The sequence below is a fragment of the Zosterops lateralis genome (genome assembly GCF_965231275.1).
Source record: "Zosterops lateralis genome assembly, chromosome: 20".
Classification (NCBI taxonomy): domain Eukaryota; kingdom Metazoa; phylum Chordata; class Aves; order Passeriformes; family Zosteropidae; genus Zosterops; species Zosterops lateralis.
The window spans coordinates 10,382,889-10,396,878 of record NC_139780.1 but is presented as its reverse complement, the minus strand read 5'-3'; the positions used below and the strand labels follow the sequence as shown (position 1 = coordinate 10,396,878).

The following is a 13,990-nucleotide window of genomic DNA, read 5'->3' as shown; positions in this document are numbered from 1 at the left end:
GCACTCAGCCGAGTGTAAATCAGGGAAGAAAATGTGCTGGGAAGGTCATTTCAGCTCCATCCCCACAGCCTGTGGAGCCAACGGATCCAACGTGGTGCTGGACAGTAAAAGGGAGAGGGGAAAACAAAACTTGGGGAGGGATTGTGTTCCAGAACACCCACAGGACAGGCAGGGGTGGGGAGGGCTGGCCCTGCTCCTCTCTGCAGATTGGGGACCCCCATGTCCCACCAGCCCTCCTGGTGACAGATGAGCTGCTCAGGGAAGGGGAGGCTGCAGGACACCTGCAGTGGCACCACTCCACAGCAGGGACATCATCAGGGCAGGAGTGATCAGGTGCACGTGGAGATTTTGCTGATCCCGGGTTTTTTGCAGGATTTGGAGGAAATTTGATAACAGTTTCAGGAGTCAGTTGCAGCACAAGGAGACACGGGGACTTTGTGAACCTCATCTGCTGCCCTTTGAGCAGAAATTCAGAGGCAGTGTCAGAGGTGTCCTGAGGGAAGCAGAAGGGCCCTGGGTGCCCCAAGGGAAGCAGAAGGGCTTTGGGATGCTCCTGAGAGCTCCTTAAGCATCACAGCTGGATGGGGTGGGGGCTACAGAGGGAACTGTCCCCTCCTGGATGGAGCTGCAGGTTCAGACCGAGGTTTCCTTGGTCACAAGCAGCCCCAAGAAGGAGGGAAGGAGGTTCCTGTGCTGTCACCTGCTTTTTCTGACTCTGCAGACTCTTTGGGGGTCTATCAAACAGCCCCCAGTCCCAACCAGCAGCAGCACTTACAGGAGAGCCTGGAGACACCCTCGATCTCAGAGGTCTCTGGTTGGGTTTGAGAGCCAGTTCTTAGAGGAAAAAGCCACTCCAGGAGAAAGTATCCAAGAGAAACCCACACAACAGCACTGATCTTTGGGCTGAAAAAATGCATTTCACTTTTCCTCCTTTAATAAAAATCTTCCTAATAAAACACCAAGGATTTCCACTCCCCACCTCCAATTAAAATACAAAGTTTTGTTTTCCAAAACTCATCCAAGTTGATGAGACCTTGTCATCACTCTTACTGGGAGACTAATTAAAAACAAGTGGTCCCGGGGTGCTCTAGGTTTTGGCAGAGCCCTTGGATTAAATTCCATCAAGCAGAAGAGAACCTCAAAAGCAAAGGAAGTCCAGGGAGGGGTTCCCAAGACACCATTAAACAAATCACACCAGGTATGAGAGCTGTGATTGAGCATCCTTGGCTGTGCAGTACAAACTCTCACATCACCTACTCATTTTTCTTTGCCCAAACCTCGTTGGTTTTTTGTTTCCTTTTAATATTATTATTTTTCTTATTTCTCTTCACTGTGCAGCTAGTGGTTGCAATTGCTTTCCAGCTTTCCTTTGGCATGGAGATCTAAAAGCTGCAGTCTTATTTCTGTGCAGCTTTCACCATTCACAACAGATGTCTAGTTTGTTTAAAATATTCAACAGCCTAATGATTAATCAAGCAATTGCACCTACAAAAATATATAATTTTATGCTATGAGGCTTAAAAATGGTAATATCTGCTAGGGAACAAAAAAAAACAAAAAAAACCAAAAAACAAACAAACAAACAAACAAAAAAAAAAAAAAAAAAAAAAAAAACCAAACAAACAAACAAAAAAAAAAACCCACAAAACTTTTGCGCTCATTAAGAGCCCTAAAAACCATCTGGGCTTTGTAAAACTGAGGCCTTTTGTTGTGGCTGGTTTCCCCCATTCCCCCCCTTCCCAGCAAGGTGGGGAGCAGCTTCTCTGCAGCATCCTGGATTCCTGTCATCCTGCTTTGTCAGACCAATATCTTGTTTCTTAAGAAATCCTCCTCAAGGAGCAAGTCTCTGCTGTCACCTTCAGAAAGTCCCTTTTGCAGCATTTCTGCCCAGAAGTGACTGCAGGCACCAAGAGGAGGCAAAACCCAAGGGCTAGGTCAGCACTCACCAGGGCTGGGACACATTTCCAGCTCAGGGACTGGGCCCCTGGGAACCTCCTGAGTGCACCTGGATCAGGACAACCCCCAGGCTGGGGAGGAAGGATTGGGAGCAGCCCTACCAAGGAGGGTTCAGAGTCCCAGGATCTGAAGAGGGTCTAGAGGAAAGATGGGGAGGGCTCTTTATTATGAATTGTAGTGTTAGGACAAGGGATAATGGTGTTAAACTAAAAGAGAGCAGATTCAGATTAGCTGTAGGGAAGAAAACTTTTATAAAGGGTATGATAAAATACTGGCACGGTGAAACCTCAAAGGTGATGGATGTCTCATCCATGGAAACATTCAAGGTCAGGTTGGATGGGGCTTTGAGCTGCCTGACCTAGCTGTCCTTGCCCATGGCAGAGGGGTTGGACTAGATGACCTTTAAAGGTCCCTTCCAACCCAAACCATTCTGTGATTTGGTTCACAGAGGCACAGCCTTACCATAATGCCATTTTTTTAGGACACTGTGTCCTCGACGAGGCTCTCACAGTTCGTCCCCTGGAGATTTGCCCTTTTGGGCTGAGCTGGGGCCAAGCAACACTGCAACACTCTTTGGTACAACCCCAAAAAGTGCACAACCAGAAGAGCTGGAGAGCCTGAAATCTGCAATGTTTAGTTGCTGTGAGGACACTCACGACTGATTTAATAGCGTGAGACTCAAAGTGAACTGGTTTATTTTAAGCTCACTGAGACCAAGTTTGCCTGGCTAATGCATCCTGACTTTTAGATTGAAGACTTAAATATCTCGAGACTTTGGACAGATTCTTTAGAGGACACACGGCTTGGAGGAGGAAACCAGACTCAAAAATAATACCTGGAATTGTTTCAATAGTGCTATATCTGATCTTACCAGGACCAAGGGAGCAGCCAAAATGTGGCCATCTGTTTCCGCTCCCCCCTGCCCTCCTGGCTGACTCCAAACCACCCCCCCAGCAGAAAAGGCATCGAGCATCCCGCAGAGGAAGGACAATTCAATAAACGTAACCCCAAAAAGGAACACTTCATTTGAGCAGAGGAAGCCGTAGTGATGTGACTCACTCGGCGGCTTTTGAGGCTCTCCCCCACCTTTGCAGCACTGTCACTTGGAGGTTATTTTTGAGTTTGCTCTGTTACAACCGTGCACCTCCTGAGCCTTTTGCCTCCCCAGAGCCTCAGGGTGCTTAAGATTATCTTTGGGGGTGCTGCCTGCTGAGCTGAGCACACTGAGGCTGGGATACACAGGAACCATCAGGGGTTCTGCCCCTCCATTTCCTGGGATGAGCATATGGCAGACAGGCAGAGTTTTCACTCCACTTCTCCCTGCTCCCAACCCTGCCAGGGACGTGCCTGGCCAGCCCTGTTCCTCCAGACGGGACATGGTGAGGGGGATCATGCTTGATCAGACTTAGCTGCTTCCCTCACTGCTTCAGGGAAATCTGTCCTGCCTCCCATCCTGGCCAGCCTTTTCTGGGCTGGGTAAGGTTTCCTTATTGTGGTTTCATCACTGAATCCTCCTTTTGTTTAATTTTGCATTGATAGGAGCATCACCCACAGCCCTGGAGGTGACTACTGTGGCCATGCAAGTGGCAAATACTCAGTGAGATTCATCTCACACCCACTCAAGGGCTGTGGCTGCTGCCCACAAGGAAAGGAAAGCTCATGGCAAGAGCTCTCTTGCCAGGACAGCTCTGAGACACAGACTCTGCTCCAGCTCTGAGACACAGACTCTGCTCAGACAGAGCCACTGAGCAGCAAGGCAGGTTTGTCAGGGAGTTTTCTGCTGCCATCCCAAGCCAATCCTCCACCTGCTGCACCCTCCTTCAGACAAGTGGCAAAAATGGACCTCTGGGATGGTCTTTTCAGGGCTGTCCTATTAAGCCATCTGTATGGCCACATTGACAGGAGGACCAGACTGCAACACAATATGTTGCCTCAGCTCAGGGGACACACTCAGAGCCCCCAGCACTTGAGCTGAGGGGGATTTTTCTGCCTTTTCCCTCAGCCACCAGCATAAAGCTGTGCTGAGAGGGAGCTCCATCCCCCCAGCAGGAAGCTGTGTCTCATTAGCAGAGGTAAACAATTCCTCTGAACGTGTCGAGTCAGGAGAGCACATTAAATGTGTCAATATCTCAGGGTTTTTCAATCCCTACTCCAGAACAGCTTGTTGTGGCAGGAGAGGACCCCCCCAGAGCCCCACCACAGCCCAGCTGGCATCTCCCCTTCTTTGAGGGGCTTGTGGGGTGCCCTCACCCACCCAAGCAAGCCTGAGCACTCCACTGATTTCCCTCACTCAGTTATCACAATTGCAAACAAAATAAATAAACAAATAAGTGACCCAGCTATTTGCTTTTAAAACATCAACCCAAGCACCCGTTTGTGAGCAGCCTCCCTGCTGCAGGGTGGGCACCACAGCAGAGGTCAGCAGCCCCTGTCCCAGCCCTTCCTTCCAGCACACACAGGAGGAACAAACCCCTCATTTGCAAACAAACCCCACCCCAGTGTGGCATTTGCAGCTTCACCACCAGGCAGGGCTGTTTCAGAGCAAGACTGGGTTGAAAACAATTTGAGTTTTGACCTGTTTTATCCTGTGCTGCTTTCCCTGGCAGCCTCGTGCACACAAACACAACGTGTGCTGTGTCTCCAGGAGTCCCCTCGTGTCCCCAGGGCTGCCTCCCCTGCACAGGAGCCTGGTGCTCACAGACAGATCAGCCACTCTCTGGTTTGTTTTCTCCCCGTGCTGACAGAGCAGCCTCCTGCCTTATTTACACTGTGCTGCTCACATGCTGCTGCAGACACAATTATTTGTGTCCTCAGGAGTTTTTCAGGGCTCCTGGGTGCTGTGGCCTCCACTGACTTTGCAAACAGTCACTTGCCTTCAGTGCACATCTCTGAGCTCCGAGGAGGCACCAAAGGCCCATTTTACAGACACAGAGTGGGGAAGCTCTAAGTGGTTTCCAAGACTCTTGGCTGCCTGGGTGGAGGTGGCAAAGCCCAGATTTTTCCAAAGCACATTGTGTTATTCAGAGGTTTCCACTTTCAAAGCATAGCCCCACTTTTCACCTCAGAGCATCCACTTGTACAAGCCAGATCCCCTCCTCTGCTGTGCCTGGGCACCCTAAAAGCAGCTCAAAAGGCACTCAGACTCCAACAGTTCCCTAGGTCAAAGCAAGCCGTGGACACATGAGCAGCCTCTTCCCACACCTGCAGCAGCCAGAGACACAACCAGCCTGTTTAGATCTTCATTTTTTGGAGCCTCCAGGTACCAATATTAGCTTCCTGCACCCTGGCACAGCCTTGGCACTGCAGGAAGTCCCCAGGGCCAGGCAGGAACATGCTGATCCCCACACACAGCACCTCCCCATGGCTTCCAGACATGCACAAAGCACCCACAAACCAATGCACAACACCCAGCTCGGTCTTACCTTGGAAGCTGCTGTGCTCAGGAGAGCCAGACCTCACACCCCAGCAGGCTCCTCACCTCCAACCAGCAGCTCTGAGCTGCTCCAGCTGCTTTATCACCTCCTCCTCCTCTGCCAGGTGCCTCTGCCTTCCTGAGAAGGGTCCCACAGCAGCAGAGCCCGCTGTCATACCAACCTCTCTCCCTCCCCAATCCTTTGGATTTTGATTCCAAGAGGGAGGCAAAGTGACAGCAAATAGATGCTTCATATGCAAAAAAAAGGGTTTGCAGTATGTGGCAGAGTTGTTTGTGCTCTGTACCCACTAGAACACAGCCCTACACCATCCCCAAGGCAGGTGTGACCTACATGCTCCCTCCTGGAGGCAGGGGCTGCAGGGCAGTGATGATGGGCTTTAACAAACATATTGGGTGAGCAATAAATGCATTGGCACAGCTGCCCACCCCCAAAACTTCAACATGTGGTGTGTGACCTTGACATCATGTCCTAGTGTAGCTCAGCCTGTGTGGATGGAGGTGTGTCCCTGCAAAACACATCAGCCTGGCCCTGCACTGCCACTTGTGGGCAAAATGGGATCGCTGGAGGTTCTCTCCCACTGCTCAGGCCTGCAGCAAGTGGACATTGTCACCTGGATGGGATGAGCCATCCTTCCACCCTGTTCCCTGTGGGTAGGTGAGGACCAAGGCACCAGGAGCACAGATCTCTGCTCTCTCTGCTACTGCTCAGTTCTGTCCCAGCTTGGAGCTGGAGAAATTGGGTTTCCCTCCTCTGGCTGTGCTCAGGGGCACTGGGAGGAGAGTGTGTCAGGGGCCATGAGAGGCAGGGATGTGCTTGGGGGGTTTCAGCCATTGAGTTCCTCCAAGGCAGCAGGGATGAGCACAGCTTTCTGTAGGCTTGTAAATCAGCCAAGCTTCACCCAAGTTTCTCAGAGACCATCTCAGGGAAGGAGCTTTCTATGAAAATTGCCCCCGTGCCAAATTGAAAAGCCCTTTCCCAAAGGGCCTTTCAAAGGAAACAGCTCAGCCGTTCTTACAGCTGAGGCACACCCGCATCTTTCTGCCTTAAAGCCGTTCTCAGAAATAGCATCCTCCAGACCCAGGTCCCTTCCAGCTCAGCCCAGCACTTAACGCTGGACACAAGCAGCCAGACCCATATGCCCACGCTGCCCAGGCCGTGCCCAGGCTTTGCTTTCCCGTCTGGTGACCGTTGTTGTTGTTCCAGGAGAACCCGTACCTGTGCAGCGACGAGTGCGACGCCTCCAACCCCGACCTGGCCCACCCGCCCAAGTTGATGTTCGACAGCGAGGACGAGGGGCTGGCCACCTACTGGCAGAGCGTGACGTGGCGCCGGTACCCGGAGCCGCTGCTGGCCAACATCACCCTGTCCTGGAACAAGAGCATCGAGCTGACCGACGACATCGTCATCACCTTCGAGTACGGGCGCCCCACCATCATGATGCTGGAGAAGTCGCTGGACAACGGGAGGACTTGGCACCCGTACCAGTATTACGCAGACGACTGCATGGAGGCCTTCAGCATGCCAGCACGGAGGGTCCGGGACCTCTCCACCACCAGTGCCAACAGGGTCCTCTGCACCGAGGAGTATTCCCGCTGGGCGGGTTCCAAGAAGGAGAAGACCGTGCGGTTTGAGGTGCGTGACCGCTTCGCCATCTTCGCCGGCCCCGACCTCAAGAACATGGACAACTTGTACACCCGGCTGGAGAGCGCCAAGGGGCTCAAGGACTTCTTCACCGTGACTGACCTGCGCATGAGGCTGCTGAGACCTGCCCTGGGTGGCACCTACGTGCAGAGGGAGAATTTGTACAAGTACTTCTACGCTGTCTCCAACATCGAGGTCACCGGCAGGTAACGGCCGCTGCGTTTCTTTGGGCGTCTCTTCTCGGAGGGATGAGAAGAGGGTTCTTGCTAGAAAAGTGAAATCAACTTTTCTGTCGACTGAGAGAGAACCATTCCTCCCTCTAACAGCCCTTCTCCCCAGGCAGGGCAGCAGATGTGTCCTTGTAGGGAATGCCAGGGACACCTCCAAGGCTGTGTCCTCCCACAGCTGGTCCTGGGGGAGCTGGGACATGGCTTGGATGGACACTCAGGGTCTGAGTCCCCTCCAACACCCTGTCCCAGCTGTGCAAACACAGCCAGCCTTTGGCCAGATGTCTCAGGGGTGATGCTGGTGGATATGGGATGTGGAATGAAGCTCAACACACTGAACTCTAGCTCACTGCCAGTACAAGCAGGGTGGGTCATCCGCAGTCAGTCCTGCACACCCTGAGCAGCCCCAGCCAGATGAAGTTTGGGGTGAGGGCAAACCCCCCAACAGATCTGGGGCAGAGGAAGCCAGGAGGGGGGTTTGTTTCTCCTGGGTTTTGTTTCTCATTTCTCTGTACGATGCCATATGTTACATTATGACATCAACCAAAAAAGCAAAGTAAGGTGGAAAAGTGCCAAGATGGCTGATTTCCCATCCAGCTTGCGCGAGACTTAGAGGCGAGAGGGGAAGAATCTCCCCATCACCCACCCCAGGCTAACAAGCATCACCACAGCGACAGAGGAGCCATTTGTATCGGTTCCAAACCCTTTGCTTCTGAGACTTGCAAGTAGAAATGTTTGCAGGTGCCACTGAGACTGGTTTGAACAGGCTCCAAGGGGAAGGAAGCTGCAGTGAGGGATGGGAGAGCCCTTTCCACCTGCCAGGGCAGGCAGGAGGCAGCAGTTGGGGTGTTTCTCATGGCCTGGTGCCCGTCTGGGATGAGCAGCTGTGGCTCTTAGTTGGGTTGGGGGCATTTTGGGGTGCTCACCGTGGGGATTGCTCAGGGAGGAGCCCAGGGGGTTCTCAGACATGTGGGCAGAGGAGTAGAAGAGCACCTCCACATGTATCTGGGGAATTAGGACTAAATGTTTGATGTCAGTGCTTGTGCAATGAGCTTTGGCTTCCAAGTGTGGAGATCAGCACAGGTAACCAAGGACTTGTTACTGCTCCTACAGCAGCCTGGGGGATATTTGATGCTTCAAAGAGTTAAAATACTCTTGGTGTCCCATGAACACCTTCCTCCTCTGAGCCTTTTACCTTCCCTGCCTGCCTTGAGTAAGATTTGTTGTTTCAGTACTTTGGAGTTCAGGCCATGCTGGCGGGATTCTCCCCAAACCAGCACCTTGTTGTCAGTTGTCCTCCTCCCCTCTCCAGTCCCCCATCAGCTTTTGGATTCACTGGCCAAATTTAATACCCTTTCATAGTAGCAGAGATTGGTTCAAGACAGAAAATCCCTAAAAATTCAGTGAAAAGAGGCAGGTAGGGAAGGGGAGGAAAAACCCTTTCAAACACACCCAGGGCTGGAGGAGCCTCAACCTCCCCAAGACATCCAAAATTCCCCAGCCACCCCGCGGGCACCTGGAGGCGGGGGGGATGGCCGGGCTGCGAACGCCCTGTGGAAGCTGCAATGCTGCTTTTTCAGCCGGGACCAACACGAGCCAGGTCGGGGTTTTGCTGGCTGATCCCCGCCGGCCTCTCCCGGCGCTGGCGCGGTGCCGCCGTGGCCGCCCGCCCGCGGCTGCTGCAGCTCCGCCGCTTCCCCCTTGGCTCCGCTCCCCAAAAACCTGCCCGCCCGCCTCCCCCAGTGCAGCAGGGCCGCTGCGAGCAGAGGGCTTTTCCTTGGCTGGGAACGGGGGAAAACTCTGAAATCTGCTTTTTATCAGCCCAAACTCCCCAGTTCTGAGCAGGTTTGCGCTGCTCCAGCTTGCTGGGCTGGTTCCCAGGAGAGAGGAACACCCGTCCTGGACAGGGAGGAAGTCAATGCCTGTCCTGTGCTGACTCTTCCAGCTCCCGTGGGCACAGGGCAGGGAAGGTGAGCAGCTGAGGAGCTGTGGATAAGTGGTGTGTAAGATCGAGAAGCTCCCTGTGAATTAACTCTGCTCCTGTGATTATTCCAGTCCCAGCAAGCAGGGTTTTTTGCACTGAAAAGCAATCTAATTCCAGCTGTAAGCAAAGCCAGTTACAGTGCAGGGACTAAAACCAAATTAAATCTAGTGTATGGCTCAACAAGGGATGGGTTATTGAGAGGAAGAGAGGAGAAATCAATGTGAGCCTGACAGGAGCACTGTGCAGGGAAGGGGGGAGGAAGGATGGGCAGGGATGGGGATGGACACACACTGCCTCTTCCAGGACATGTTGGAGGAACAGCAGCAAAGTGCCTAGATAAAAGTGAGGCTGTGTTTGGGATCCACTACAGAGGGCATGGAAACAAAAGGGAAGATGATTCTGAAGAAATGAGGGGTCAAGGGCAAAATGCAGCCAGAAAATTCCACCTGGAGAGCAGAGTGAGAGAAAATCCCACCTGGAGAGCAGAGTGAGCAGCCCTGAGAGGCTGAGGGAGCTGTGCCTGGCCGTGTGTGTGGCAGTGCAGGAGCAGTGTGTGTTCTCAGTGTGTGGCATTGCCTGTGTCCCTGTTCCACACCGGGATTTTGGCAGTGCCCACAGGGTGATGAGGCACTTGGCAGCTCTTTTCCAGCTGATGTTCATGTTCAACACTTTGCCCTCAGAGCAGACCATGAGCCCAAGTGGTTTATTGTGCTGCAGCCTTAACTGGTGGGTTCAGAGAGCTTTCTGTGATCCCCTCAGTCCAGGTACTCCTGGCCCCCATCCAAGCACACTCCATCCTTCACACCAAAGAAAACCCCTCACCACAATCTCCCAGAGCTTTTGGGAAAAGCAGAAAGAGAACAATGGACCTGGGGACAAGAGGAAAGAGTTTTTTGTCATCTCTTGTCCTGTAGGCCAGAGGATCTGGTGAATCCTGGGGGTCACTGCTTCATTCCTGGGTGTTGGTACAGTGGGCTGGTCCCTCAGGGTCTCCTCTGCATCTCCTCCTCCCACAGCCTCAGCCAGGTCCATCTCTCTGTTCATGGCTGACAGTTTATTTTTACTCCCTTTCTTCTTGGTATCTTTTTCTTTTTCTTTTTTCCCTCTTCCATCCTGTCCCTATTGATCTGCAGAGTAACTGGAGATGCAGAAGAGTCAGGACAGGAATAGACACAAGCAAGCCCTTGGCCTGTGTGCTGTGTGTGTGCCAGGCAGGGTGGGGAAGGGAAGTGGAAGGACTTTTCCCCACAGATCTCTCTGTTCACTGCTTAATTTTCTCCTCGGTGCAGCAGTGAGCTTGGGCATGGGTGAATGAGCTTTCCCTGGCTGCCAAGGCTGTGGTGAGAGCCACTGGTTCTGCCTCCACTCCATGCTGGGTCTCTCTGGAGTAATTTCTTCCCTTTCATAACGTCAGTCACTGCCGTGCTCAGCAGGGCACGCTCCATCACGGAGACATTAATAAACTGTAATTGAAGTTAATGTGCCATGGCCAGGACATGTGGATCCAGTTAGGGGAAATCAGATTGAGCAGAAGTGAATCAATTTTAGGCTGGTTATTAGGATTTCTCCCCTCTGTCCTGCCCTGCCCCAGTGCATGCACTGTCTGTCTGTCTGTCCATCCTGCTGGTGATGAGCAGTCCCTGGAGGAAGGCAGGAAGAGGGAGCATCCCTCATCACTGAGGAGCTCCATGGAACAGAGCCTCCTCTCTGGCTGTGCTCAGGCCAAAGAGGCACCAACAAGATGAGGTTTCCAGTTTTGAAGTGGCATTTCCTTTCCTCACTTCACCAATTGCTTTTCTTGAGCTTTCCTTGGCTAATGCTTTGCTTACACCAAAAACCTGAAGGGAAAGGCCCTTTGTGCTCCCCTGCCTCTTTCCCTGGTGTGTTCTTGGTGCTGTGTATGGATGCTCTCCAGGAGGATTTTCTCTCCACGACTCAGAGAGTTTGTGCTAGTGGAGCAGAACAACTTTGGCCAGCCTGGTGCCAACAGCCAGGATCAGGCACTCCAAACCTGGAGGACCAAAGCCATCCCCAAAAGCACCTCCTGCAATAACTGGAGCTGGAAGTGGTCAGTGGTATCCAGAGGGGATATATTTTTCTGCATCTGTGGTGAATTTTGAGATGTGGAGCTGATTGATGCTGCATTGCTGTTAAAGATGAATGAATTCTTGGTCACTGCCTCCTCCTCCTCTCAATGAAGGCAGCTCAGTGCACTTCCCCTGTGGCTGTAGCTCAGCTCCAACCAGGGCTGCCAGCACAAAGCACTTCCTGGCTGCCCCTGAGCTGCTTTTCCCTGGTTGGACATTCCTTCTTCTGGCTCTGTTGTGGGAGACCTTCCAGCTGATCTTGACTCCTCCAACAAAGCTGTCTTTAAATTGGAGAAAAGGTTTGGTCTGTGGAACAGTCTCCTGTTGAGGGTCTTAGATTTTGTGTGGTGGCTGGTGAACATCTCTCCCTGATGATCAGGGTGGGACCTGCACCAAAGGGGAACAGGCAGGGCTTGGGGTGGATGATCTGTGAGAGCACAATCCCAGTGCTGGCGCATCACTCCCAAAAGGGCCGCAGGCTCATCAAAACATCCCCCAAGAACAAGCCCAACTCCCCTGCAGCCCTCAGCCAGCTGCTGCCCACACTTGGCAGCTTTGGGATGACCACAAAAACCAGGGCAAGCACTGCCTGTGCCCATCCCTGCTTCTTCCCCTGCAGCTCCTGGCAGACAGAACTCGGGTCCCAGGAGGCAGCAGCATCCTGGTGTCAAGGACAGCCAAGTCTGTGCCAGCAGAGCACCGTGTTCCTCAGCCCGTCCTCGCCTCCATCCTGGGCAGTCCCTAGGAGCTGGATGGCTGAGCTTCCCTAGCATTCCTCCGGGCTGGAATTAGCTGGAGTTTGAGCAAAATCTTCCTCTGGGTCATATAGTTAAATTAGGTTAATGTGCAGCAACTGTTTGCTGGAGTCCTGCAAAGGTTTCTACTCCCACTGCAGCGAGGTGGGGAGGAAACTCTGAGCAGGAGGGAGGGAGTTAGTGAGAAACCCGGAGAGCTCCTCCCTCCCCCAGACACTGCTGACACTTTGTCGATAGCCAGAGATAGATGCCCAAGGTCCTATTACCTGCTCCTGCCTTCGGTTTGTGAAGAGTTTTATTCTCCCTCTGATTTTGTTGCCGAGTTGTGTCCGGCCCTGAGCAGATAATAGAATTTCATCGATAGACTGAGAAGGTGATGTATGTTAAAGCACTTAATATAAAGAGACTTCTACAGGAGCCCAAATTCAATTTGGCCAATGAACTCAATTGCAGGCATTATTGCATTCCAGGAGAAAGAACAAGAGCATTTATACACATTACTCTGCAAATATTTAGGTTCACATATCCGTGTGATGTCCTCTTCACCCTTCCTCCCTTCTGCTGGCCGACCCCCTAATGGGGAACTTTGGTTTTGTGTTTGCTTTTTAAGGCAGCTTTGAATATAAATAATGTTTCACCAGTCAGCAGGATCTTGACAGCTGGTGAGTGTCAACTTATTTAAAATAAATAGCCTCTTGGATGGGAACAGCCAGCTAGCATGCTCTCCACTTCGGCATCTTTTAAATTGTCTCATCTTTGTAACCCAAACCTCAAATCATTTCGGAGGGCAGCGAGGAGGGTTCCTTCCTGCTGGGAGGACTCACCCGTCCCTTACCACACAACCAAAAGTAAAAACCCACAAGGAAAACAACCCAGTCACAACCCTCTGACCTAACTCGGGTTTTTTTTTTTCAGTTCTTTGGCTCTGCACAAAGCAGTGAAAGCCAGAAGCCTCTCACCCTGGTTCAAGCTGAAAAAAACCAACACATTAAAATGGCTTTTCCTCTCCTTCAGCCCCTGGACCTCAGAAACTCCCAGCCCAGCTCCTGGGATGAGCCACCACCACCTTCTTCGCCCCCTTGAGCCCTGCTCCAGGACTGGCAACAACAAACCCCTGCCAGAGCAATCTCCCAGCCAGGCAAATCCTGATATAAACGCTCTCCACAAAGGGACTGTGCTTCTTCCATGGCCCAGCCATTAGAAGCTATTTTTACCTGCTTCCACACGCACAGATGGGCCAGAAACAATCCAAGCTCAGCACCCGTTATGCTTTGCCCAAAAGATTTGCTCCCTGCTTTTGCTGAGCTGCCAAAACACTTGCAAAAGAGCAGGTAGAAGTGGGTAAGTGATGGCCAGGCAGCTGCCGGAGCGTGCTGCGAGCAGCGGCTGGGGATGACAATAGAGAGATGGAGAAGAGTTATTCATGTTTCCCCGAGAGCCCAGATCAGTTGAAACATCCTTTTCCTTGGGGACGGAGAGGAAAGAGCTCCCTTCAAACACATCGTGCCGTGAGACTCATTAAAGGCTCATCAATTACAGTGAGAGCAAACAATTCAGGGGAAAGCTCTGATGAGCCTTCCTCCGGCCGGCAGTCATTAGCGGCTCTCCCGAGCTGCCTCTCCCCGCACCGGTAGGAAGGGAGCAGGGGGGCAAAGCCAAGCCCATGGAGGGAAAGGCAGGAGTGTGATGGCTCAGAAGGCGGCAGGATGGGACCAGCAGTCTCCTGAGCATCCCCGTGGCCATGCAGAACATCCTTATGGAGAGGAGAGCGCAGGCTGAGCTGGAATGAGGCTTGCAGGAGAGGTAGTGGCCTTCTGCTGCTCCAGGATTTTTTAAGGAGCTCAGGGCAGCCAGTGTTGTCTCATGGGAGCTGGGCAAGAGGCACAAGGGGATGGAGCAGCTCTTT

At 52.4% G+C, this 13,990-nt stretch overlaps 1 protein-coding gene across 3 annotated transcripts in view; it reads left to right on the top strand.

Moving 5' to 3' along the window:
* NTNG2 (netrin G2) overlaps positions 1-13,990 on the top strand; it is a 46,201-nt gene that overhangs the window by 14,190 nt on the left and 18,021 nt on the right. For 2 of the 3 annotated variants that reach the window (XM_083876020.1, XM_083876019.1), the window contains exon 3: positions 6,594-7,237. In XM_083876020.1, coding sequence (XP_083732146.1) covers positions 6,594-7,237 — 644 coding nt within the window. The remainder of the gene's footprint in view (positions 1-6,593; positions 7,238-13,990) is intronic. The other variant, XM_083876021.1, reaches the window with a different exon arrangement.